The sequence below is a fragment of the Carya illinoinensis genome, chromosome 13 (genome assembly GCF_018687715.1).
Source record: "Carya illinoinensis cultivar Pawnee chromosome 13, C.illinoinensisPawnee_v1, whole genome shotgun sequence".
Lineage (NCBI taxonomy): Eukaryota > Viridiplantae > Streptophyta > Magnoliopsida > Fagales > Juglandaceae > Carya > Carya illinoinensis.
In genome coordinates this window covers 3,081,841-3,108,076 of record NC_056764.1, presented here as the reverse complement: position 1 = coordinate 3,108,076, position 26,236 = coordinate 3,081,841, and the positions used below count along the sequence as shown (strand labels likewise).

Sequence of the window (26,236 nt, the reverse complement as noted above, 5' to 3'; positions counted from 1 at the left end):
GTGTTGTATGTCACAGGCATCAGTAGCCACCGACACTGAATTAGAGGAGAAAAAAAAAAAAAAAAAAAAGTATATATATTTAGAATATTAATAGCAAAAAAAAAAAAAAAGATTAGAAAAATATGTATTGACAAAAAGAAAAAAAAGGTTGTCCAAGTTTAGCAATACGTTTATAAATTTCCTCTTGCTCATAGCAAGTTTACTACAGTAATAAAAATAGCACATAGGAGTATTTAAAAAAAAAAAAATAAAAATAAAAAAGAATCGGATTCAAACTAAGAACCAAAATTATGACGCCGTGCTTGTTTTATCATCAATTGTCTCATTACTACCCCTTTAATGAACATTTTAACATATAATAACAAAAGAATATGATCTTATTTTAATTTAAGATTTCGAGTGGTAAACATTTAAAGCAAGATTATGGGAAGCAAAGAATTCGATCATGTACATATATAATCTATAATATTATTTGGTTAGACAAAGAAATCTACATTCACGTGTAGAAACAATGACAAAAAGATTTCCATAACCAAAAAAATGGAATATAAGGATGATTATAGAAAAACAAAACAGGAAAAAACTCTCAAACCCCAAATCTCAAAACCCCTAATAATTCTCTTAGCAGGCTTTCACTCTTACAAAAGTCTAGAGAACTTTTCTCGTGTGGATAATTGGATGAAATGAAATGAAATGAAAAATTTGTGAATAGTAGTAAAATAGTTTGAATTAAAATTTTTATTAAGTTTAGGAAAAGAATAGAGAAAAAGTTAAATAAAAATATTATAAAATTAAAATTTTTTTTATATATTTGTTTTGAAATTTAAAAAATTTAAATTATCTTTTATCTTTTAGACCAAACCAACTGAGTATCCAGATAGGGCGTTTTTCACTTCATTGTAGTTTTTTAATTACAAAATGGGTAGTGCACGTGTTGCACAACGAAAGGCTAGGCCTGCTAAAAAAAGCAAACGGGCTTTTCATTGGTCCATGCCACGATAGCATTGGACCGGGCAGGTCAATTGTTTGCCCCCATAAACCAAAGGCTCGATAAAATAGCCCATTAGAAACTTGAACTCAAAACCCAATTCCATTGGACCTTGTAAGTTTTAAGTCCAAGAAGTATGGCCCAAAACACCAAAATCCAAGGATCCAACGGTGTAAAATGGGTGGGTATTGTTTAGCTCCTTTTTGTTTCACCATAAACAACCTTAAAAGAACTAAAACAAAACAAATATTCTTCTGGTGAGGAAAAAAATAAATCATTGTTTTAATTCATTCTCTTAAAAGATAAAAAGATATTATTTATAACTAGTTTGGACCTTTCACGGCCACTAATCATCATTGGTAAGTCAATATGCAAGTTGTTATGTGCTTTTTAGACAATTTCATCGGAAAGTCAATAGTTAGATTTACCCAATAAGAAAGTCGATCCCTTAATACACGCTCGTTTTTTGTCTAAGGTAAAAGAATTTAAAACTGCTAGAATAAAGGTAATAAGTCCTTTTCCCAAATATTGTAATATTCATCTTCAAGAGCGTGCGTGCAAAGATTATGGGTCAAATGGATAAGTTTAATCTTTTGATCTATATCATAACTCTCACTCTTTATTAGTAGACTGGACTTTGTCTAAAAGAGTGCGTCCAACGCACCATCAAAAGTGGTGACTCAATAGTCACTAGGTTACTCTCATGTGGTTCGAACCCAAATATATATTTGCCTGAGGCTATACGTAAGCTGCTTAAAGATTCATTGAATTCTCTAATAAGGTCAGAGTATAGCATGTGCCTTTCTTCTTTCTAAGATCATCTTGTCTAGTTCTTGCCAAATAGAATATTAATAAGTTCCTACCTAAGTAGGGAGACCACCTCCAATTGCCACCTTTACTCCCTCTTTTTCTTTTTAAAAAAGAAAGAAAGAAAGAAAGAAATATGAGTCCAACACATGGGAACTCAAGTTGTATATCATGACAACACGTTGAGTGACTAATTGTACTAAAAATTAGGTTGATCGAGAAAGAGGTGAAGTTGAACACTTTTTCTAGAAAAACCAGAATCGCTATCAATATTTCTAATGTAGATGTCCTAGATTCAGAATGGAAGAAACTCAAATCAATCCTCAAAGTCTCTAATTATAAAAATTAAAATTAAAATAAATCAGTAATATGGTGGTAGGACTATTAACCTAGATAAATAACCTTTACAGAATTCTTAGAATATTCTAGACTATACACTTGTCATTTCTCTATTTGTTCACTTGTAACAGAAATATTCCTGTAAACTCTATAAAAGGGAACACATCCTCAATACAGTGCATGAAATTCCAATTATTCTCAAGTGTTCTCTCTGACATGGTATTAGAGCTGCTCGACTAGCAGTCCTCTGGATCCATGGCCTCCACTCATCAAACCTCATCTGCTATTTCCTCTTTCTCGCATGTCGTTACTACAAAGTTAACAACTGAAAATTTTTTATTATGAAAAGTGCAGATTTCAGCATACCTTAAAGGACAAGATCTCTATGGATATGTCGATGGGTCTCTGCCATGCCCGTCTCAATTCTTACCTACTACCTCTGAAGATTCTTCAAAAAAACTCAATCCTAAATTCTTATCTTGGACACGCACGGACCAACTGGTGCTTAGTATACTTTTCTCTGCCTTATTTGATTCCATTAACAGTCATGTGCTCTCAGCTACAACGGCTCGAGCCTTATGGCTCTCCTTAATGTCTATGTTTACATCTCAATCTCAAGCAAAAAATTTTCAAATCAGATACCAGTTGACTCATCTTTCTCGTGGAGATCAAACTATCTCTAAATATTTTGGCAAAGTTAGAAATCTTGCCGATACCCTTGCAGCAACTGGCTCTCCTATTTCTGAAAAAGATCTTGTTACATACCTTCTAACTGGCCTAGGGCTGCCTATGAAGGCTTTGTAACCTCTGTTACCACTTGAGCCGCACCATTAACTTATCATGAACTTTATCAACTCTTGCTTATTCAAGAAAATAGAATGAGCCACGCCTCAAAAATTCTCCATGACCCTTCCGTCAACTTCACTTCATATCGAGATACGCATGGTCGTACTCCCTTTTGTAATAGACGACAAGGTCGTGGTAGAGGTCGCCAAACCTCTCGTGGTGGCAAACAATTTCCTTAGTCCCCAGGCACCACCTATCAAGCATCTGGTGTCCCTCGACCTACATGTCAAGTATGTTAGAAAACTGGTCATATTGCCCTCCAATGTCATCACAGATTTGATCATTCCTATCAGCTAGACCCACCCCGATCTTTTTCGGCAAACTACACCACTTCCGACAATCCAAAAACGTTCTCAGATTCCACTTGGTACCCTGATTCAGCTGCCACCCACCACATCACCAGTGACTTGAGCAACTTGAATTTGTCATCTTAACCGTACCATGGACCTAAAGCAATTCGTGTTGGAGATGGATCATGCCTTCCAATTCAGAATCTCGATGAATCTTCCTTTCACTCAAGCTCCTCTACTTTCCGTTTATGCAATCTGCTTCATGTACCTAATATCACAAAAAATTTGGTCTCCGTACTCCAATTTTGCACCGATAATAAATGTTTATTTGAATTTCACTCCACTCATTTCTCTATGAAGGATACTCAGACCCAGAAAATCCTCCTCATAGGTCCAACGCGTAACGGCCTTTACGTCTTCCCCCAATTTTATCTTCGTCCGTTCAAGTGTCGTCGTCTGCTGCTCTTGGTGAAAGGACCTCTGTTGCAAATTGGCATAGGCGACTGGGTCACCCTTCGCTGGAGCTAGTTTCTCACATTTTGCATTCCAACTGCTTGTCTTTTATTTCCAACAAAACTCCTTTTAATTGTTCCAAATGTCCCTTGGCTAAATGCCATTAGTTGTCTTTTGCTTCAAGTCGGGCCGTTTATACAAGGCCCTTACAATTAGTGAGTATCGACCTTTGGGGCCCAGCTCCTGTTAATTCAAGGCTTGGTTTCAAATATTATGCTTCATTTGTGGATCATTTTACTCGCTACACATGGTTTTACCCACTTAAACTAAAATCCGATGTTCAACATACTTTCACCATCTTTCTATCTCATGTTGAGCGCCTATTCAATGTCAAATTAATTACAATTCAAACGGAGGGTGGGGGTGAGTTCAAACCTCTCACAACAATGTGTCAAAAACTTGGGATTTCTCATCGATTCTCTTGTCCCCATACACATCAACAAAATGGTATAGTTGAAAGAAAGTATCGACACATTGTCGAAACTGGGCTTGCCTTGCTCGCCCATGCTTCTCTTCCTAAATCATTTTGGGCTGATGCCTTTGAAACAGCCGTGCATCTAATTAATCTTCTACCTACAAAAATCCTTAACAACAAATCTCCCCACTCAATTGCCTTCAATCATGATCCCAATTACAATTTCCTCAAGGTTTTTGGCTGCAAATGTTTTCCCAATCTCAGACCATACAATAAAAATAAACTTCTTTTCAGATCCACTCCATGTGTGTTCTTGGGTTATAGTCCACATCACAAAGGATATAAGTGTTTGGACCTTAAATCCAACAAATTATATATCTCACGAGATGTGCTGTTTCATGAGGATCAATTTCCCTTTGCGGAGCCCAACAACTCTACTCCAATGGCCCCACCTTTATCCTCAATCCACTTACCCTTATTCCCTCAATCTATTCTTGGTCTGGGCCCTAGCATTCATCCACGATCATCAATTACTACCTTACCCACCAACATCTCACCTGGCCCACTAACCCATATTCACCCAACTGGCCCATTACTTTCTTCCTCCTTACCCAACCCTTTTCATCAACCTAACCCTAACCCCTCAGACATCTCATCTTCTCCCACGCCGTTGCCTCCAAATTCTTCCAATGTTCCCTTCTCCTCTCCCAATATTTCCTCAGCACCCTATATTGCCTCAACCCCTAATATTCCCTCATCTTCCCATCTTCCCGAGATTTCCTCATCTCCCAATCTTCCCGATGCTTCTTCCTCTGTCATCCCTTTTAATGCTTCTCCTCTTCAACCCCCACGGTCTCCCATCATGACTAGAAGCAAAACAAATTCCTCTCGTCCTCGTGTTCCTACGAATGGCACTATCTTTTATCCATCACGGCATTGTCTTCTCTTCATGGCTACGGTACCAAATGACCCTTCGAGCTTCTCAGTTGCATCAAAATTTTCAGAGTGGCAAGATGCAATGACTCAAGAGCATACTGCGCTTCTTCACAACAAAACCTGGAGTTTGGTACCCTCTGATCCCTCATATAATGTTCTTGGCTGTCGTTGGGTGTTTAAAACCAAATTTAATTCTGATGGCACTTTTGAACGTAGAAAGGCTAGGTTGGTAGCTAAAGGCTATCACCAATAACCTGGCCTTGATTACCATGATACTTTTAGTCCGGTAGTAAAATCGACTACGATTTGTTTGGTTTTATCTATTGTTGTAACCTGTGGATGGCCTCTACGCCAATTGGATATACAGAATGCATTTTTACATGAAACTTTGTCTGATACAGTTTACATGCAACAGCCTCAGGGCTTTATTGATAAACATTTTCCAAATCACGTGTGTAAGCTTCATAAAACCATTTATGGTCTGAAGCAAGCACCAAAGGCCTGGTTTGCACAATTAAGTTCATGGTTAATTGGTTATGGGCTCTCTACTTCTCAATCTGATCCATCTCTGTTCATCTTGAATCATGGTGATTTACACATGTTCTTATTAATTTATGTCGATGATATTGTTCTGACCTCTTCAGAACCGAGTGCCATTGATACTTTTATCATTGATCTGGGTCATGCTTTTCCTGTTAAAGACCTTGGAAAACTTTCCTATTTCCTTGGTCTTGAGATTGACTACTCTGCTTCGGGCGTCTTTCTTTCCCAACGAAAATACATTAAAGATTTACTTGTCCGAAGCAACATGTCAAATGCCAAGCCCATCACATCTCCTATGTCTGCTTCTAGCAAATTGTCACAGTTTGATACTCCCTCGTTTGATGATACTACTTTGTTTAGAAGTATAGTTGGTGCCTTACAATATCTGTCTTTTACTAGACTAGATATATCCTTCTCCGTAAACAAAGTATGTCAATTCATACATTCTCCAAAACAGTCTCACTGGTCTGCTGTTAAGAGAATTTTGAGGTACCTTAAGGCAACAATTAATCATGGTTTGATGTTCAAATTTTCCTCATCCTTCACTCTTCAAGCATATTCAGATGCCGACTGGGCAGGCTGCCCAGATGACAGAAGATCCACTTCAGGTTCCTATGTTTTCTTGGGAACCCATCTTATTTCCTGGAGCTCCAAGAAACAAAAGACAGTTGCAAGGTCAAGTACAGAAGCAGAGTACAAATCACTTGCATCCACTGCTGCCGAATTAATCTGGTTGCACAAACTTATTCGGAAATTGGGCCTGTTTCTTCCTAAATCTCCCATTTTGTGGTGTGATAACATTGGAGCAACATACTTATCAGCAAATCCTGTCTATCACTCCAAGACCAAGCATATGGATATTGATTATCACTTTGTTCATGATCGAGTTGCTACCAAGAGTCTAATAGTTGCCTTTTGCAGTTCTAAAGATCAGCTAGTTGATGTGCTGACAAAGCCCCTGATTTCTTATACATTTTTTAAGCTTAGAATGAGTATCACTGTTGTTGAAACCCCATTGGACTCGAGGGGACGTATTAACCTAGATAAATTACCTTTACAGAATTCTTAGAATATTCTAGACTATACACTTGTCATTTCTCTATTTGTTCAATTGTAACAGAAATATTCTTGTAAACTCTATAAAAGGGAACACACCCTCAATATAGTGCATGAAATTCCAATTATTCTCAAGTGTTCTCTCTGACAAGGACATCCTATGTATCTTCAAGCCAAACAGAGACTCAAAATTGTGGATTCCTTTGGATGTTTTGTTTTCGAAAGGAATGGACCAACTGAATAAAGATCAATCAATACATGGTCCAAACTCAAAGCCTCTGCATTTGCCAGCTTCATTGGTGGTCCAACTCTTTGTTCAATGACAAGGTTATTATCGCCTAATAAATACCAAAATCTGGCTTTGTGGCGATTGTTTAACGCATGTCAATCTCTACTGTCTCGCGTGCTTATCGCTTGTTGCATCGAAGGCCTTTTCCGGCCCTAATGCAACCAAAAAAACAAAAACAAAAAAAGCTTCTTTTAGAATTGACGATATAAAAAATGATTCACACAATATTTTTTATAATATTTTACATAAGTATATTTTAAATGAGAGGTATTTTTATAAAATATCTTATAAAAGTAGTATCATTTGACAAAAACTCTCGTCTTACAACATTGTTCTGAGATGTATTATGAAAATGTGTTGTGTATTTATCATCACTCTTGTTTAGACCCAATTTTCTTGAAAGAAATTGAAAAAAATAAAGAAGAAGCTTCCTTTAGAATTGACGCCACCCTTATGGGCTGGCAAAGGCATGTTCCTTTCTAAAGCTATAGACTACAGATATAGTTTAGGAAACAGATAATCATCCCAGAAAACGAAACCGGGGGATCTTGATATATATTTTGGTGTCAGTTCAATTATTCTACTCTTTTTGTTTGTAGTCGACAATACTCTTATCCCTTTCACACGAATAGCAATGAAAATGATGAGTGGGATCATTTCTGTTCGTTTTTTAACCCTTTTTATAAATGGATAAACGTTACAAAAGGAAACTGAGAGGATGAGAAGGAATCGTGAAGGATCAAAAAGGGTGATCCAAGGAGGATACGTAAGGCGCGATGACGGAAGTGGGAACCAGGGAGAATGCATTCACGGTCCAGTAGTGCACAATAAAATTGACACCCCCCAATAAATTTATTTTTTTCTAAGAAGTGTGACAGGATAATGGTTACAAAATTCTGATATCATCTAGATAAATAGTTTAACCACAAACTAGATAAATAATTTAACCATTCTTTTTGTTTGACGTGATTTGATGAAGTATGTGGAGAGTAAACGATACTCATATCCATATCTCATCTGTAATTGACACCTCAGCAAAAGCAATAGGAGAAGACGACAAAGACAGGAACTTTTCCGCAATCCCATATTCCCAAGGACAAAGATTTTCATACTCGTTCACCGCCTCTAAACTAGGAGCAACTCGGCTGTATTGTTGATGAGTTAAATTTGTTAGTCTATGATTCTCCAATACAATCAATCCGATCCAATGAACATCTGACAAAAAAACATGAACCTGTTTGAGATTACTGCATGTGATAAGCTCAGAAGTTCAAACAAAGAGTTGAGCAAAGAAAGAGCATAGATTTCAACATAAAAGCGTGTGGTGATTTTGGAGTCCAAGCGTTTTCTTTCCTTTCCAATCATTTTTGCACTTCCCTATCTCCTCTTGTTCATGACATTTATATATCATATCACAAGGCAAGTGGGGGTACGTAGCCATCAAGTCGACGTTCCCACTTAACAGCCAAAGCCAATTTGATCGATACTACAGCTAGTTGTCATGTATACGAGGGTCCCATTGCAGAAAGGGAGAACAAAGTCTTTCACATCCAATGCAGAAAAGCAAAAAGAAATGCTGATTACTGGGAAAGACGAGAACAGAAAAAGTGAAACGGTACAAGGAGAACTCGATTATTGATCCTACTTCTTTAGTGCATTGACAAAGAATTATCTTTAAACAGTGGAGTTTGTACTGATTCTGCAGAAAAGCCTTAATGCATGGATTTTATTTTTATTTACTCTCTCTCTCTCTCTCTCTCTCTCTCTCTCTCTCTCTCTCTCTCTCTCTCTCTCTGTGTGTGTGTGTGTGTGTGTGTGTGAGGGGGTGTTCTACCAACACAAAGCCTAAACAATGAAAAATGGCAATGCAAAAATGCAAATCAAACAGCCATTTAATTAAAAGAAATGCAACTTACACTAATGGAGTGCTCAACTGTTGTGCACTCCTTTTGAAGAAAAAAAAAGAGTAAATATGAAATCTATATAAAAATTTTAATTTTTTAATAACGAATCTCACTCTTTTTCAAAAGAAGTGTGCGACATTTACACAATCTATAATTATATCTAACATTACTCTTGAATTAGTCCTTTTATATGACCGATAGAATCAATGTGAATGATTATAAACTACAAGAATTTTTCTTTCACAAGCAATGTGAGAGATCCTATCCGCCACTGTTCCATACTAAACACAAGGTTTTTCAGTCTCATCCCTTAAATCTTTGATGTCAGTGGCAGGCCATTCCATTGCAAGTGGTACGATCAAGTCCGGTATCATTTTGTTGCAAGTAACCTATACAACTCAATTCCCATATATACATTCAAATTGAGTATTTTATTGAGTCATTATAAATAGTATCTGAGCTAACCTCTAACTAGAAATTAGGGGTGCTACCCGCCCCCTACGGGGCGGGGCCAGCCCTTCTTCGCCCCCCGCCCCCGCATGAATGGGGGATGGGATTTTTTCTCCGGACTCCACCCCCGTCCATGCGGGGGCGGGGTACCCCGTCCGCTGACGGGGGTGCGGGGGTGGACCTCTAGCCGTCCGCCCTCCGCCAATTTTTTCTATCTTCCAGAGAGTGTCGTCTTTCTCAAAGTTGATCCAAACCCTAAAAGGAAAAGGAGAGGAGAAATGGCGACGAGGGGTAGCAGATCAGAGAAGGTGAAGAGGATTTTCCAACAATTCGATGCAAATCGAGACGGAGGTCTCAACAGGGACGAAATGGAGGCTCTCGTCGTGGCGGTGAACCCTAGTGTTAAGTTCAGCGAAGAGCAAATCAACGCCATTCTCGACGAGGTTTTTAGGACATACGGCGAGTTCATCGACGGCGAGAAGGGCTTGACCTACGAGGGGCTTTTGTGGACTTATGACGACGGTGCTGGCAACGCGGACCGTGACTTCGACGCGCTGGAGCTCGAGCTCAATTTGGAGGAGAATATTAAGGGTACTTCTGGAGCGTCCTCGTCTTCCATAGCGGATGAGCGCGCAATCGAGTCCCAAAAGAAGCAGAGGACCTCGGCGTGGGCGGTCTCGCCCAACCACGGCATATCTATGCAGGGGGATGGAGGGGAACGGAGGGGCCTTATATATGCAGGGGCGGGGCGGGGGATTTACAGAGCGGGGTTGAGCCCCCTCCGTCCCCCGCCTCCGCAGTTCCCCTTCTTACGGGGCGGGGCGAACGGTGCGGTGCAGCGGGTGGCGGGCACCCGCTGCCCACCCTGCTAGAAATATTGTAAGGTTCACTCGTGCTACATATAAAAGAATGGCCTAATGAAGACATTGGAGAATTATGGGAGAGATTGTAATTAATACTCCTAATGAGTACACGGAAAATTGTAAATAGGATTCCGCATTTACTTGAAGGAAATTCTCACAATTTTTAATGATTTTAAGGAATTATATTTACTGTAAAAAAAGCTTAAATATTGGTTTTTGTCATGATGTTGAGTGCGTAGATGCCCAAAGTCATTCGTCGAGCGGTAGGATGACAGTATATGTGGAACCCTCTTGACAAGTATCTATCCCAACCCCTCAATGTAGTTGAAAAATCAGTATCCAATCATTTTTATGTTCATCTTTAAGCAAACATTGCATGTTAGATGTCGTCTTTAGGATGTATATGAGAAATTTGTGGGACAGGAGATCTTTTATCAATTCAACATTCACTTTTGGACTAATCGCTATTGAAATCAGTCGTTTTACTGCGAGAAGTTTGGCCACTATAATAACAATATATAATTCTGAAAACTAATGACTTGGCAGAAAATAGTACTACTTTTAGTAATTAAAACAAACTCCCAACATATATATTTAGAATAATGAGATGGGTTGAGAAGCTTTTCTAAGAATATCATTGTATATGTACGTTGAAGCTGTTATTAGGAATGCTAAGATAAAAAGTAAAACAAAAGGTAAAATCAACACCAATTTACATAATTCGGCAAATTGTCTATATCCAAGGAGCTGTAGAGGATTTTATTTAAATGATAATAAAAGATATAGTGCAGCAGCCGTACAAGAGTTTAATATAGCATATATATATATATATAGAGTAAACTATAATATAGAAGCTCAACAGTTGTATGCCTTTCGATTTACGGATTAATTATATTATTTTTTTAAAAGAAAAAAGAATGTGATATTAACTTGTGCGGAAAAGAATGTGGATGCAAGCAGTACAAAGGGTGTCTTTATCAAAAAAATTAAAATGAAGATACATTATTCATTAAAAAATACAGATCGATGCGTTATCCCGAATGGAAATCAGTTGGATGAAAATGAAAAAGAATATTATACACGAAATTCATCAGTAATTCACAAATTGATTACCCAAAAAAGGCACCAGTACTTTTAGCCATTCACTCATCTCTTGGAGCTAAAATAATACACTATCACTCGCGATATTTAAATACATCCCTTCACAAGATCAAGATCTTCTAAAACTTCTATTCGAATTGTAGGACTCGGAGTGAGAAAGAGATCAAGACATGATATAATGTGAATCCTTTGAGCATTTAATGTCGTCCAAAGGATACGTGCTAACAACAATAACTGGTCCGGAATACACTTCATATATCTATCTTTTCTCGCTATAGAATCTAGAATTTGAGTAGGGACTCTTGAGGAATCCTAACCTCCCCTCCACAATCTTTGCAGCAATTGCATGCACCCAATTTGTGGTTTTGCTCTCTAGCTAAGCTCTGCAAGGAACGAGACCCCAACAGAAGAAAGCTTTAGCTCTTAGAACTAGAAGGTTGAGGTTGATGCTGCTGCTGCTGGTACATGGCAACCATCCTGCTGTAAGCATCCATGGTCATTGGCTGCAATAAATTTTCGTATTAATCACCATATCAATTTACCGTCTCAAAGATCATTAGATATTGTACTTTAAAAAAAAACAAAAAAGAATAGTACTTAACTTACTGTTACTGATTCAGTAGCATGAAGACGTTCTAAACAAAGTAAACACTGATATTCATGCCAGATTGAATATGATTTGAGTCGTACAATGACCTGATGGCAATAAGTGCACACTACTGACCAGGGAAACCGGGGCATATGATATGGGACATATCCAACAATAGATATGAGACATGTTGCATAAATCCAATAACTCCCAGTTCCAACTTAATTGGAGGTGCGAGACACGTGGCATAAGTCTAACGACACAATTTCAATTAGAAACAGGCGAGGTCCTCGAACTTAAACAAAACAAACCAGGGTTTTCTCATCAGTAAAAGAAAATCAAAGAAGGGGGATAAAAAAGCTCTCCAAAATCAATGACTCGAATAAGCTGAAATGTCAAAAAAGTCTGGAAAGTCTGGAAAGTTCACCTGAGGTTGGCATGCGAGGAATGTGGACAAGGGGTCTGGCATTACAGCCCCTGAAGTGGCTTGAATTCGGTCACTGGAGCCATCCCAGGAGGTGATAGGCATGAAGGCAGAAGGGTGAAGAACAGGAGAAATGCCTGCCATGTTGGAGCGGTTGATGGTGTTCATGTCCATGCCCATACCAATTCCGATTCCCATACCCATCCCCATGCCCATAGGAGCCATCATGGACATCGGAAGTTGTTGCATGGTCATTGGTAACATCATCGGGTGCATATTCATTCTGCTCATCATCTGAACTTGAGCTTGCAATTGCTTTAGATATTCAATCACTTCGTCCAGCATTGAAGCCTTGTCAGTCTGTGCAACAATGCAAGAAATAGATACCTAGAATGAATACCAATCAATGTATGTGCTTTAATTTAATGTAATCTATTAGCTAGCGTCATCAAGATCATGACTTGGAATGACGTTAAAAGTGAATCTACAGAATCAGTTGCACTCTTAAGATTGAACAGTGAAGAATACTTGGCACAACTTGCTTTGAAAAAGTCGTTTATTGACACACTTATCTCATTATTAAATAGAAGCTTTTTAGGTCAAGTAGCATAAAACAATATTGATGTTTTAACTTATTTATAACGATGATGAGTCTCGTAACAAGTAAATTGCTTGAAGCTAGTAAAAGTAATTAACTTTTTGTTTTTATATTCATGCTTTTATGTACTTAACCTTGTCACCCAGCTCCCAAAAGTACATTAAAGGACTTCTTAGAAGTTAGCTGTAAAAGAGAAAGCAAAACTGACACCAATATGGCTGCGCCTCTGTCCAATAAACCCCAGGCTAGCTTGCAAGTTGAAAGAGTCGGCACAGGACACATTTTACTTGGGTTACTTTAAACATGTGTGCCCCATTAAAAGTCACATCTCTCTCGCTCTCCACACAAAGGAGTTGCTTCCCCTGTGCTAGTTATCAGAAAACAGAGATTAATAACATGGAAACGACTGGTTTCAGACAAACAAATGATGCCCTACCTATGGAAGGGATTTATGTGGGAAGCAGGTCGTTGTCTCCATACCTAACAACTTTCTGTCATCTTGTCCCCCCCATAGCAATAGATGTGTGGACTAGGATCGGGCTGGTGCCAAAACATCCACAGCCATTTGTATGCCAAACAGGTATGGACCACATCTATTCCACCCACTGTGTCATCTTTCAATTGAAATCTTTGGGGCTTGTACATACTCTCACCATACATTTGAGGAAGATACAGATGACAAGATTTTATACACATACATATATAAAATATACGGAGAGAGAGAGAGAGCGCTTTGTGTGTTCCAAGAGAAGAAAGGATCTGGGACATACTCCTAGCCATGTTATGTTTTTTTTTTTTTTTTTTTTTTTTTTGGTATTTTCCATCGATGGTTGATTTTTAATGACTTTACCCAAAGAAGAGAAGGAATTAACAACTCGCAGCAACGATTTTTGTACAGCAACTATGAAAAGTCGTTCTTTCAATAAATGAAACGCCAGGAAAACATTCATCAATCATCATGGTACCATCTCCAGAAAATCATTTCTCATAATTATTATGGGCCCCAGTAGTCAGACACAAGATAATAAATGGAATGGAAGACTTCAACTGGGGGAGTAAATTACAGCCAGATTCTTTTTTTTTTTTTTTAACTCAATATTGAATATCGTATAAGAATTAGAATAGAATACATATTAAATTCCCCCAAAACAATAGAAGACAGAAAAACTTTCCAAAAAAAATAGACCATATAAAAGCACGGATGCAAACGCTTAGCCATAAATAAGTAATAATAAAAGTGCTGAGAAAAAATATTAAAGCTATAAAGGTCATAGAGAAAAGGTCAAAAAAAGGAACTGCATACCTTACTCGAATTGGGGACCAGCTTCTGCAGGGTCTTCATCCTTTGGTTTATTTTATCTCTCCTTTTCTGAAACAGACACCAATAAAATATTCTAAATTCAATAAAATCTTACTCTATATTCATTTGACTATATTTTTCGATATAGACCTTCCCGTCTGAGGTTTGGGACTAGGATTTTGGGATTAAATAATCAATCTTTTATTTATTTTTCTAATGAAATCCAATCATATCACTGTCCTAGAACTGGAAAGCTAAAAGTAAAAGCATAATTAATAGCTTATCTGCATGTGTGTGTGTGTGAGAGAGAGTGATTGAGGGATGGAGAGCTCACACGTTCAGATTGGTTATGAATTGCAGCAGCCCTACTTCTTTTATTTGAAAAAGAAGATTTCCCAGTACCCTTCTTTTTGTCCTGATCACCTGCCTCCCTCTTCAGAAATTTGTACACCACGAACAACAACAGACAAGTACATAAACATATAAATAACGATAAAAAGACGAAATTCAACAAAAAAATATTAGTATTGTATGGAATCTCCAAAAAAGGGTTTGTTTTAATTTATTAATTTATCAATATCCAAAGAAGTGTTTGTTTTAACCAGAAGTAAAATACCAAGCAGTGACTGCCTACCGGCGGTGAGCTGTGGCAAACAGAGTCGTGGTCATCGGCGGTGGTGGTGGTCTTTGTGAAAGGCTTGCCGTGAGAGCTGGTGTGTTCCGCTGACCCAAGCGACGTGGAACCCAAACCCCGGTCCCTCTCACACGTGTCAATAGTCATCTGATGACTATCCATCCCACACGTGGCGCTTCCAGTGCAGCTTTGGTCTCTGCTGCTCCACTCGGCGGTGGCACGCGCCTCCCCCGCTCGTTTCCCCGTGAAGAGGACGTCGTGGTCTTTGTCCTGTGTGGTGGCTGCAGCCCCACTGCAGGACCCTACGTGAGTAGAGCATCCGACCACGCAGGTGGCGAGTGGATCCACCACGCGGCCCTGGGTGGCCTGTTCGGCCTCGGAGGTGCGGTTGGAGCAGGGAACCAAAGCGTCCATAGTCATGGTGGCAGAGGCGGTGGCAGCAGCGGCCAAAGCAACGCGGTGGTGGTGATGTTCGAACCAGGGGACCAAGTCGTCGCTGCCATCGAAAGGGACTGCTTTGCGCAGGGCTGGCAAAGCAGTGGCCTGGTTAACAATGGACTCCAAGGTGCCGCTAGCGCGTGGCTTTTCCCAGGTGGTGTACTTGGAAGCAGGGGGGTTGGTGGTGGCGGTGGTGGATTTGGCGGGCACCCGTGGCGGACCTAAGCCGTGCATGGCTAGCTGGCCGTTCTCCCATGTCAGCTCCGCTACTTCATAGTGCAACCTGCATATACGTATCAGATTGACAAAGTGCCCATCAAACAATCATGAAAGACGAGCATATACCTGTGTCAGTGTATATGTATATCGAGAGAGAGAGAGAGAGAGAGAGAGAAAGATTACATAGTGCTATCAGGATTGGAATTGGAGTGAGAGCGAAGTGATAGCCTGGCGGGGTTGGGATTATCATCGAGATCCCAGCTGGGAACGCACTGGCTCATTTTGGGAGGAGTTGCAGGTAGCAATGGCTGCGTTGGGGTACAAGGAGGAAAGGGTATATATTTCTTTTGCTTATTTTTAAGCTTTAAACTCGGATTCATGTGTTTGGGAGAGGAGAGAGATTGTTCAGAATGCAGAAAAAGGTTTTGTTATTTATGGAGAGAGAGAGACGGTGAAGTTTGGATCTCAAATGGAAAGACTTTGACCAAAATCATATGATATATATGACATACGAGCATTTGTTCATATCATCCCACGCAAGATATTACATTTTTTTTAAAATTAATTAAAATTTTCTACCCATTATATTTACGTCACATATTTAATTAAAAAAATAAAAAATAAAAAAATTATGTGTAATATATTATGAAGATAATGAATAAAGATTTTCTATAACATATACACACATAAATATTATACATATGCATACAGTTTATTTAAGAAACTTTTATAGATAAAGAGTATGCGCAGACTTGTCAAGCGGTACTTTCTTTCCTTTTGGATAACTCCACAACATCAGTTTTATTAAAGAAAAGAATCAACTTTGTCAAACTAGTTGCTAAGGTTCTTTTCATTTACAGCTTCCAATTCCATCGATGTCCAGCTTTATATATATATATATATATATATGAGGAAAATAATTTAATTATAAAAAAATTATATAAAAGTAAACTTATAAATTAATGTAATTAATTTGATGTGATGCTTCATATTATAAAATTATTTTTATTATAAAATACTAAAAGAATCAACTTTATCAAACTAGTTGCTAAGGTTCTTTTCATCTAGAGCTTTCAATTTCGTCCATAAACTCATAAATAAATGTGGCTTGATATGATATGTCAGATTATAAAGTTATTTTTATTTTAAAATAAATCTAATAGATTTCATAAAATCACGATAATTTGTAAATTTATTTTATATATTATATGATAAAGAAACTTGCAAGTTTGCATAAAAAAAATAACCATATAGTTTTTTTTTTTTTCGCCCAAAGCAAGTGAATCTAAAAATTACACAAATTAAATATTTCCTTTTTTAAAGCATTTCAAAGTTTTCATTTATTATAAAAAATAAAAATAAAATAATTAACACATAATATGAATTATGATCTCTCATGATTTAAAACAACAAAACAAATCGACACTTGACATGTCGATCACTTGACATGTAATTGCAGAAACTCAATATTTTCAATCAACTCGAGAGCGATTACGTCGTAAAAGTTTGGAAACTAACTACTTTCAACCGACGTGGCAAAATGCTCAAAGCATGAATAAATCCACGTGTTGTCATTAAAAATGTGATTTAACTATAAGATGGTTAAAACTCAATTTGAAATTTGGACTGAATTGAGATCAATCTAACTTTAAATTGAGTCTAATATCTAAATACCTGACTCTCAAATCATTAAACTTATCTTAACTCAAAACTTTTTACACATAAGACACAACTTTTTTCAATTCAACATGTCTTTACATGCGGGCCCACAATATTTTTTAACTTTCTATAAATACATCTAAATTTATCTTGGGTGGGCCTCACAAAACTTACTTTATCATATCAACTTATTACTATTCATAAAAAACTTAACTCATCTTATCTCAACTCAATATCTAAATAGGACCTAAATTTCTTTAATACAATGCATATAAATAATAAATAATACAACATAATTTTTTCAAGGGGTTTTATTGAGTTAAGTTCATGACCCAAGTATTTGATTGGACTACTTTATTTTTTAAGCATAAATTACTTGTGAAATTCATATTTTATATGTATAAATTATATGATTATATTTACAATTCATATTTTATATGTAATTAATAGCTCCGGTTTGGGCATGCAAAAATAAACTCACAAATAATTAAGATGGTCATGGAGGAAGGCTGATGCTCTATAATAAGGATATACAAATAAGCCGTGTACTAAACCTGACCCGAAATCTCGACCTGTTTGGATGTGGAATCAGAAGCGATTTATATCGTTACCATTTTCATTTAGTATCGGGTATTACTCGATACCCGTTTTTACTTTAACAAAAATACATAGGCGAAAGCTCAGAACCCAGAAGCTCTCTCTTTTATGTCCTTGCCCTTGCTCAAAACTCAAAATTTCTCTTCCAGTACTCGATAACCCATCTCCTTCATCATTCTTAAGTCTCAAATCTTCTTTTCGTTTACTTGTCCACCTAATTTTTGAGATAATTTATAAGTATTACTCTCTCTCTCTCTCTCTCTCTCTCTCTCTCTCTCTCTCTCTCTCTCTCTCTCTCTCTCTCTCTCTCTCTCTCTCTCTCTCTCTCTCTCTCTCTCTCTCTCTCTCTCTCTCTCTCTCTCTCTCTCTCTCTCTCTCTCTCTCTATTTGTTATTGTGATTCTCTTGGATTGTTGATTTGTATTTTAGCTTTGGTTTGATTCTCTTTCGTACGTATATGCGATATGTGTGTATGCTTTCTTTGGGTTATGTTTACTGCTTACCCATTTGAACTCAAAGCCGGCACTAGGCTCTTTTCGGTCAAGATGGGATTTGGGTTTCATGGGAAGGTGATCGCTGGTGAAGTATGGGTTCCAGTCAATTTTAAATCATAGAAAATGTTATTATTCTTAGTCTTCTCTATACAAGTTCTTCCCCCCCCCCCCCCCACCCCAAAAAAAGGCCCAACTTTGTTTCTTTTTGTTTTTTGTTATGTATGAGACATTTGAGGGAATTGCTTAACAATCACTTGTCAAAATGCCCAAATGCCTATTTAAGAACGCTAGCCGCTGGGGTTCTGGTGTTCATGCTGGTGGTTGTTTTCTTGTTTTTGGCATTAATATTCTTTACAAATTAAGAACATTAAATTTTGCAGAACCTAGATATTCATGTGCATATTTCTCTCTAAATTTGAACAATCCAACTTAGTTAGCTAGATAGTTGAAAAGGATGATCATAATCTGTGTTTGAAAATGGATAAGGAATAATATGGAGTCAATGAGCTTCAACCTAGTTAATTTAGGTCCCGTGCCAAATTACTTTAAAGGAGAATGTATTACAGGATTTGGGTTGGTAAGTTTTTTTTGTAATGGGTAAGTAGAAACAGAGTTCATTAATTTAACTTTTGGAAGAAAAAGTCATAATATAAATTAAGTTGAAGGCATGGGATTAGGAGATGCAAGAGAATGTTTGTAGGAAGTGGAGGGATAAAGTGATGAGATTGTTTAGCATAAACTGTACACATGTCTCGTCTCCCTTATTCCAAATAACTTAATAATAATAATAACATCATTCACACTAAGCAAGCATGCATGTGAACATGTCCATCTTTCTTCAATTTTTGTAGGCTTCACTTTATTGTTTTCCACTAGGTCTTCAATTTCTAGGAGTACATTGGAAATGAGGAGCCATGGAGTCTTTTACTTTTAGATTTTTCAAAGATCATTGCGAAGTTCTCCCATTTTTAGTTCACAATATTTTTCATATGTCCGGAACAATATTTTTATGATTGAAGATCTAACCTTGCACTGACGACAACAACAATAAAACATTCTTCATCTTGCTTTTCTTTTTATATATGCGCAGTTCTTATTTTTATCAATATTTCTTTCATATATATTGGAATTTTTGCTGTGGAGTGGTTCATTGTGATATTTTATCTATTACATAATTCATTTATTTCTTTAGGTTGTCTTCTTGTTTTGTTAACAAATTTGTAGTGTTATCTCAAATTGCAGTTGAACCTTATGAGAACCTAGTGCTGTTATGCATTCATCTAAGTCTGAAGCAATGCTCAATGTGATTCATTTGGATGACACTCTGCCTCCAACTTTGGATAGCTCTCTCCTTACAACTAGTCCTCAAATTTGCCCTCCTATCTCAAGAAGACAGGGTAGATTTGAAGTATGGCAACATTTTATGAGGTTTAAGGATATCGAGAATCCCGATGAGCGCAAAGCCAGATGCGATTATTGTGGTAAGGTTTTGTTATATCATCCTAAAAGACAAGATACTTCATCAATGAAGTACCATAATAAGATATGCAAATCTTTTAATACTAGTCGGGTTGGAAGGGATGACCCCTAATAAAAAATGACTGAGACTAAGAAGATGGGAGTGGATGGTACAAATAGCAGTCATAGTGTTGGACTTGCAAAGTACAACAAACAGAAAATACGGTCAGTGGTAGCTAAAATGATAATTGTGGATGAGCTACCATTTAGATTTGTAGAAAAACAAGATTTTAAAGACTTTATGGATGTAGTTGAGCCTAGATTTACAATCCCCTCTTGCATTACTGTTATGCGAGATTGTATGAAGATGTACATGTTAGACAAAGAAAAGTTGAAAAACATGTTCATGGCATCTGATTATAAGATTTGTATCACTATTGACATGTGGACATCAATTCAAAATCTGAATTATATGTGCATAACAGCCCATTTTATTGATGATGATTAGATCTTGCATAAGAGAATTATAGATTTTAACAAAATTCCTACTCACAAAAGGATACAATAGGAAAAGAGATTGAATCATCTCTACTTGGATTGTGCATAAAGAAGATATTTACAATCATAATCGACAATGCATCTTCTAATACCATGGCTATCGATTATTTTAGTACAATTGCCTAACTCAAGGACTGTATGGTATTAGACAATGACCTTACGTATATAAGATGTTGTATGCATATTTTGAATCTCATTATTCAAGATGGATTAAAAGAAATTGATAAATCAATTGTGAAGATTCAAAATGCGATTAAATATATGAAGTCTTCCCCTGGAAGATTTAATAAGTTCAAGTCATGCGTAGAGAAACAAAATATTTTTGGTGGTGGGCTTCTTTGTTTTGATGTTCCAACTAGGTGAAACTCAACATATCTAATGTTGAGTACGGCTCTCAAACATTATGCGGCGTTTGAGGTGTTACAAGATGAAGACAAAGAATTTGGCCCATATTTATGTGAGATTGGATAAGAAATACCAACTTTACATAATTGGGAAACCATCAACGTTTTTGTACAATTTTTGAAACTTTTTTATTATATGACTTTGCGGGTTTTAGGCTCAGTTTATACAACTTCAAATTTTTTTATTAAAGAAATATGTACAATCTATAAACATTTAAACAAATTTTCTATGAGTGAGTAATATGTTGAAAACCATATCGGAGATGATGTTGTTGAAATATGACAAGTATTGGTGGATTTTGAAAAATTGAACAAAATGTTGTTTATTGCATCTATGCTTGATCAGCGCTTCAAGTTGGAAGTTTTGAAATTTTGTTTTACAAATATTCTTGACCATGAGCGAGTGCCTGAACTTGTTAATTGGTTAAGAATGATGATTGAGCAGATGTATAAGCAATATTCAAAATCCAATAGTTCAAGTAGGGGCCAATCAAGTGATTGTGAGACCCAATGCAACACTTTTTATAATGATGAGGATGATATATTCAATATATATTAGCAATATCAAGCATCAAAAGATGTGGTAAAGTCCAAATCAGAATTGGATAAATATTTTATGGAAAGTATTGAAGGATTGACACCCTACTTTGATATTCTAATATGGTGGAAGGTGAACTAATCAGATATCTGATCCTTGCCAATATAGCTCGAGATGTGTTAGCTATTCCGATATTTACTGTTGCTTTCTAAGTCGGCATTTAGCGTTGGAGGTTGGGTCTGAGATTCATTTCGTAACTCATTGGCCCCAACAATAGTTGAAACTCTTATATGCACATAAAACTAATTGATATCTCCCTCTATTAATTATGACTCCCAAGATGTAATGGAAGATAATGAAAGTTACAAGTTATAAACCGGTAAGATTCATATTTGAATAATATTTTCTTGTAACCATTGCAATTAATTATATGTTTAACATCATTTTTTATTTCTTATAGAGATAACTTTGAAGAATATTTTGAATGAGGTTGATTGAAAATTCTTTGAAGAATACACAATTCTTTGGGAGTATGACCTATGGATACACAAACCACTTGTGTATTTTAAAAATTAAACAGGACCTATGGATTTTTGGTTTAGTGTGATTACTAAAAGTACATTTATACAACATTATTAGTTTATTAAATGAATAGTATACATGAACATTTTTTGTTTATTTTTTGTATTTTTTTTAAACGTTCGTTTAGAAAGCATCGGCAGGGAAGTTGGTTGTAAGAATGATTGGAAAAAATCAAATTGATACTAATTTGCAAGCACTATATCCAATGGATTTCTTTCTTCTTCTAGAAAATATAGCCAAAGTCATTTTATTCAATCAACAACTTTACGTAAAATTTTGTATCCATTCATTAGCATTAAGAAATGAGAAATTTCTTGAAGGAGTCTTGCTTGGTGAGAATGCTTTATAATCTGCATTGGTCATTTTATTCTCAGGGAGAGAGACGAATTTTACTAATATGAAAATAATCTACCTTTAAAACAAATAGACATGTGACATATTCTTAGAAAGTGCTCTATTTTCCATCGAAAAAAAAAAGAAAAGAAAGTTCTCTATTTGGTTTTCTTCCAAACATATTACAAGTATAATATATATATTTACACAAACACACATCCAAAAAAAAAAAAAAGGTCGGAACTCTATTCCAAAATTATTATCAGGTCAGGTGTCAGGTAAACGACAGTAACCTAATCCGGGTCAGGTCGGTGAACATTACTGCCCCGTAATTACTTGCCGTTAAGTAAATTTGTAGTAGCAGGTCTCCTTATATTTCATCTTTCAAGGAGATTCCTACCCAAAAACAAATATGCTATTCGGATTGGAAAATTGCGTGTTACCAATAATTAATAATGCCCATAGATTTCTTTCGTATTCACTTACCAGCACAAGCCACAAATGGAGGGTAAATTTTTAGGCTAGTCCGACCCACATAAGAGCCGGGCCGTATATTTTCATGTATAGCATCATGGGCTTAACTGGCTTGCACATTGAGTTATCTAGGCCTTAAACTTTTTAGTCCATTCGTCCTGGATTTGCTGTCTTCTCCATTCGGTTTGCTATGAACAAAATATCAACCCCGTCTGCTATAGCATCAGCATAAAAAAATGGAAAAATATAGTTATACGCATAATTGTATATTAATCTGTGTATTAATATGATGTAATTAATTAAAAATTAAATTTTATTAAAAATAGTATTAATTTAAATTTTAAGTATAAATAAATCAGTATTGATATACAAATTAGTACGTAACTGTACTTGTATGTAGTAAAATTCAAAAAAGATATCCAGATTCAGGCTTTGACGTGTTGAAGAAATTGATCTGCATGGCCATGCAAGAAGCCAGTTTATTTATTTTTATGGTTTTATTGCTAAATAAATTAACTCCCCATAAAACAAAATATTAATCCCAATAGAATTTTATTTTGCCTAATTCAGTATTTTTAAGATATATATATATATATATTTTAAAATAATTATACTATTTTATATATAATATAGTATTGTAAGATCTAACAAATTGATTGAAACCAACCTTTTACACAAACTTAAAGAAACAGACAGAATTTCCATTTTTATCATTTTAGAAGTGGACACCAATATTACAATTAAATAATAATAATAATAATAAAATATTATAATTTCAGGACATTCTTTGAATTTTTTATCTCAAGTATTGTTTATAATTTAGAAAGAGATATATCATATAAATTTTGCAGTATTAATATTACACTTAATATGTCTCCCTTCTATTTTTCTCTTTTTTCTAAATTGTAAAAAATATATTGGATGAAAATTTTGATTATTTTCTTTGTGCGGATCCCCACAAATAAACTCGGGAAATATTGTATAAATCCGACATGGCATAAACCCATTGGTTGCGTTGGCGTAGTACAAAAGCGTGGCAGCCAACCACGCGGATTGGTATCAAACGACGTGTCGGAAACCCCCCGTTTTTCTATGTATAAATAGGTCGACTTGGAAGAACACAATTGGAACTCTTTCATTCTAAGCAGACGCAGTCAAATACACATAGACGTCCTCAGATCTTCAAAGGCGGGCGAGCCCCGAAACGCCGACTCGACTGAGGCGAGTTCCCCTCCCTCTTTCTCTCTAGAATTTCTTTTGAATCTCATGCTTGTACAACTTTCCATCTCCGGCTATCCAATATATTATGCCCATACGGTTCTAGATCTACTGCATGCAGTCTTGAATTTAGGATTTCTTTTTTATTTTTGAGTTTTAGCTGTTTGTCGATTCTCTTTTCGGATCCGATATTCCTGATGGGATTCTCCTGACTTAGGTTTTCACGATTAGCAATTTATGAATGTTTTATGTATTTTAATTCGCTTTACATTGGTTCCTTTTTAAAAGTCGATTTTTTCTTTCAATTGTTGGGCAAATCGTTTTTTCAACCTACGGAAAATCGTTTAAACCGTGTTATTCATCTCCTCTTGCGTTCAAAAGTCATTGGTTGGCGTCATCTTTTTTTCACTAGTGTATTTTTGTAGATATATTTATGAATGATGCTTGAGCGGTTGATGTTTGAGATCCAATTGCGAGGTTTATTCTGGTTAAGAAAAAATTGCTTTTAACCCTTAGGCCTCCTTTGCTTTTCCGATTGAGATGAGTTGATATTAAAGATAAAAGTCGAATAAAATATCGTTAAAATATATTTTTTAATATTATTTTTATTTTGGGATTTGAAAAGGTTGAATTTTTTTATTTTGTTTTGTGTGGTAATTAGAGAAAATTGTAATAATTAAATAAGATAAGTTAAAAAGAATTGTGAAAAACAAATGAGAAATTAAGGGATGTTAAGAGGAATCTGAAAAAGCATGCTCGAGGGTTTTTTTTTTTTTTTGTCGCAATTTTCATGGGAATCTCTGTTCTTGATGGTATTATTTTCCTGGTTTCTCATCAAGCATGCGTTTTTTATTTTTGAAAATATCAAGCATGCTTTTTAGTTTTATTTTTGTGGAACTTTCGCTTTGTTGGTCAGGTCTTTTCTTTCTTTTTTGTTTTAAAAAAATAAAAACACAAGAAAAGAAGAAATTGCAAATGTGAAAAAGCCTTCTCTTGTGAAATCTGTTCTGCATGCGTGGAGTTGAATCTTTGACTAGTTGTTTGAATACATCATTTGCCTCCTTAGGTTTGAAATCTTCAGGATTCCTTGATGCACCAATTTTACAACTAAAATACTTGTAATTTTAAAAACGAACTGTTACCGCAGAAAGAACTGCAAAAGAACTTCCAATCTGCTGTATTGCAGATATACTGTGATATACTGAAACGAATATTAAACAAATTCATTTATGTTCATGCTTGATTGTCCATTTATACGATAAAATAATCAAGTATCTAGTGTTGCTCTTTAGTGTGATAATTAATTTTTTAAAATTTGTTTGAATGGTTGCTGCAGAAATGGCTTTAGGTGGACCAGCTCCACCAAGGGGCAGCGCAGCAGCTACTGCAAGCATGCGCAGGAGGAGGACAACAAGTAGCGGGGCATCTGGAGGGGCAGCCGGGACCATGCTCCAGTTTTACACAGATGATGCCCCAGGTCTCAAGATCTCTCCAAATGTCGTTCTTGTCATGAGCATTGGCTTCATAGCCTTCGTTGCCATTCTTCATGTCATGGGTAAATTGTACTTTGTGCGTAGAGAGGCGTAGAAGGACTCAGATGATAGGATATACCAAATTCAATATGCTGAATTTTGGGTTTCGAATGAATAAGTAGACTTCAAAGTCAATTTTTACAATGAATTTCGGTTAATTTATGAGGGAGAGGTTAATGCTGCTTACGTTTCTGTTAGCTTTTTCTTCTTTTAACACGTGGGGAACATGTTACTTAGAGATTTTGCTTGTTTTTCAAAATGAGTATAATGCTCATTGGAAAGAATTGTGTTGTTGGTTCGAATCACATTATTACTGTTGCGGTTCCATGAGAAAGCAGATTTTGAAGGGGGGAAAATGGATATCAATGAACAGCGAACGCTTCTTTAACATTGGTATATTAAAATATTGTTAGCAGCTTAGAGTGGTGCTTTTGCTCCAATAAAACCAAAAATGTACCATTTACACCTCTCGTGTATTTCAAGCAATCAAAGAAACAAAGATGTGAAACCATATTCATAAGCTACAGATATCAAAATCTACAACTATACATTTATACAATTGTAGGAATTTTTAACTCTTACAAACAAAAATGGATTTAGTTGTTTTACAGTCCTGTCGTGATAATGAGACTGACGGACATGCTGCAAAGAATCAGTGGGCGTTGTCGGACGCCCAACCAGAAACCATACTTTCATCCACGGATTTTGGTCCTCCACAGGATCTTGAGACTGATTCGAAAAGCTTTTCAATCTCGGGAGCACACCTTATGAAGGTTCGGTTCCAAAAGTTGTATCTAGGGTTCTGAAAAATTAAAACGACCAACTCAGAAAAATAAATTTTGAATACA

At 36.3% G+C, this 26,236-nt stretch overlaps 3 protein-coding genes across 8 annotated transcripts in view; 1 reads left to right on the top strand and 2 right to left on the bottom strand.

Moving 5' to 3' along the window:
• Nucleotides 1-11,290: 11,290 nt before the first annotated feature.
• On the bottom strand, nt 11,291-16,023 carry LOC122292264 (transcription factor UNE10). 5 transcript variants are annotated; one of them, XR_006236864.1, is made up of 7 exons: nt 15,726-16,023; nt 14,868-15,606; nt 14,586-14,684; nt 14,255-14,320; nt 12,357-12,740; nt 11,947-12,224; nt 11,291-11,843 (listed from the first exon to the last, which is right to left on the bottom strand). XR_006236864.1 is itself a non-coding variant. In XM_043100513.1 (6 exons), the coding sequence occupies exons 1-6, from the start codon at nt 15,920-15,922 to the stop codon at nt 11,757-11,759; spliced, it is 1,572 nt and encodes a 523-aa protein (XP_042956447.1). In that variant the 5' UTR covers nt 15,923-16,022; the 3' UTR covers nt 11,291-11,756. The 5 variants fall into 5 exon arrangements, 4 of the variants coding, with proteins under 4 accessions (XP_042956447.1, XP_042956449.1, XP_042956448.1 ...); XM_043100513.1 differs by lacking the exon at nt 11,947-12,224 and having other exon boundaries at nt 15,726-16,022; XM_043100515.1 differs by lacking the exon at nt 11,947-12,224 and having other exon boundaries at nt 12,357-12,713; nt 15,726-16,021.
• A 7,700-nt stretch (nt 16,024-23,723) lies between these two features.
• Nucleotides 23,724-25,574, top strand: LOC122292099 (protein transport protein Sec61 subunit beta-like). The gene is made up of 2 exons (XM_043100317.1): nt 23,724-23,859; nt 25,193-25,574. Exon 2 carries the CDS (start codon nt 25,195-25,197, stop codon nt 25,441-25,443), a length of 249 nt encoding a protein of 82 aa, XP_042956251.1. The 5' UTR covers nt 23,724-23,859; nt 25,193-25,194; the 3' UTR covers nt 25,444-25,574.
• A 180-nt stretch (nt 25,575-25,754) lies between these two features.
• The window catches only part of LOC122292098 (CCR4-NOT transcription complex subunit 1-like), a 39,921-nt gene continuing 39,439 nt past the window's right edge, over nt 25,755-26,236 (bottom strand). For both annotated transcript variants that reach the window (XM_043100314.1, XM_043100315.1), the window contains exon 51: nt 25,755-26,190. In XM_043100314.1, coding sequence (XP_042956248.1) covers nt 26,041-26,190 — 150 coding nt within the window. In that variant the 3' untranslated portion in view covers nt 25,755-26,040. The remainder of the gene's footprint in view (nt 26,191-26,236) is intronic.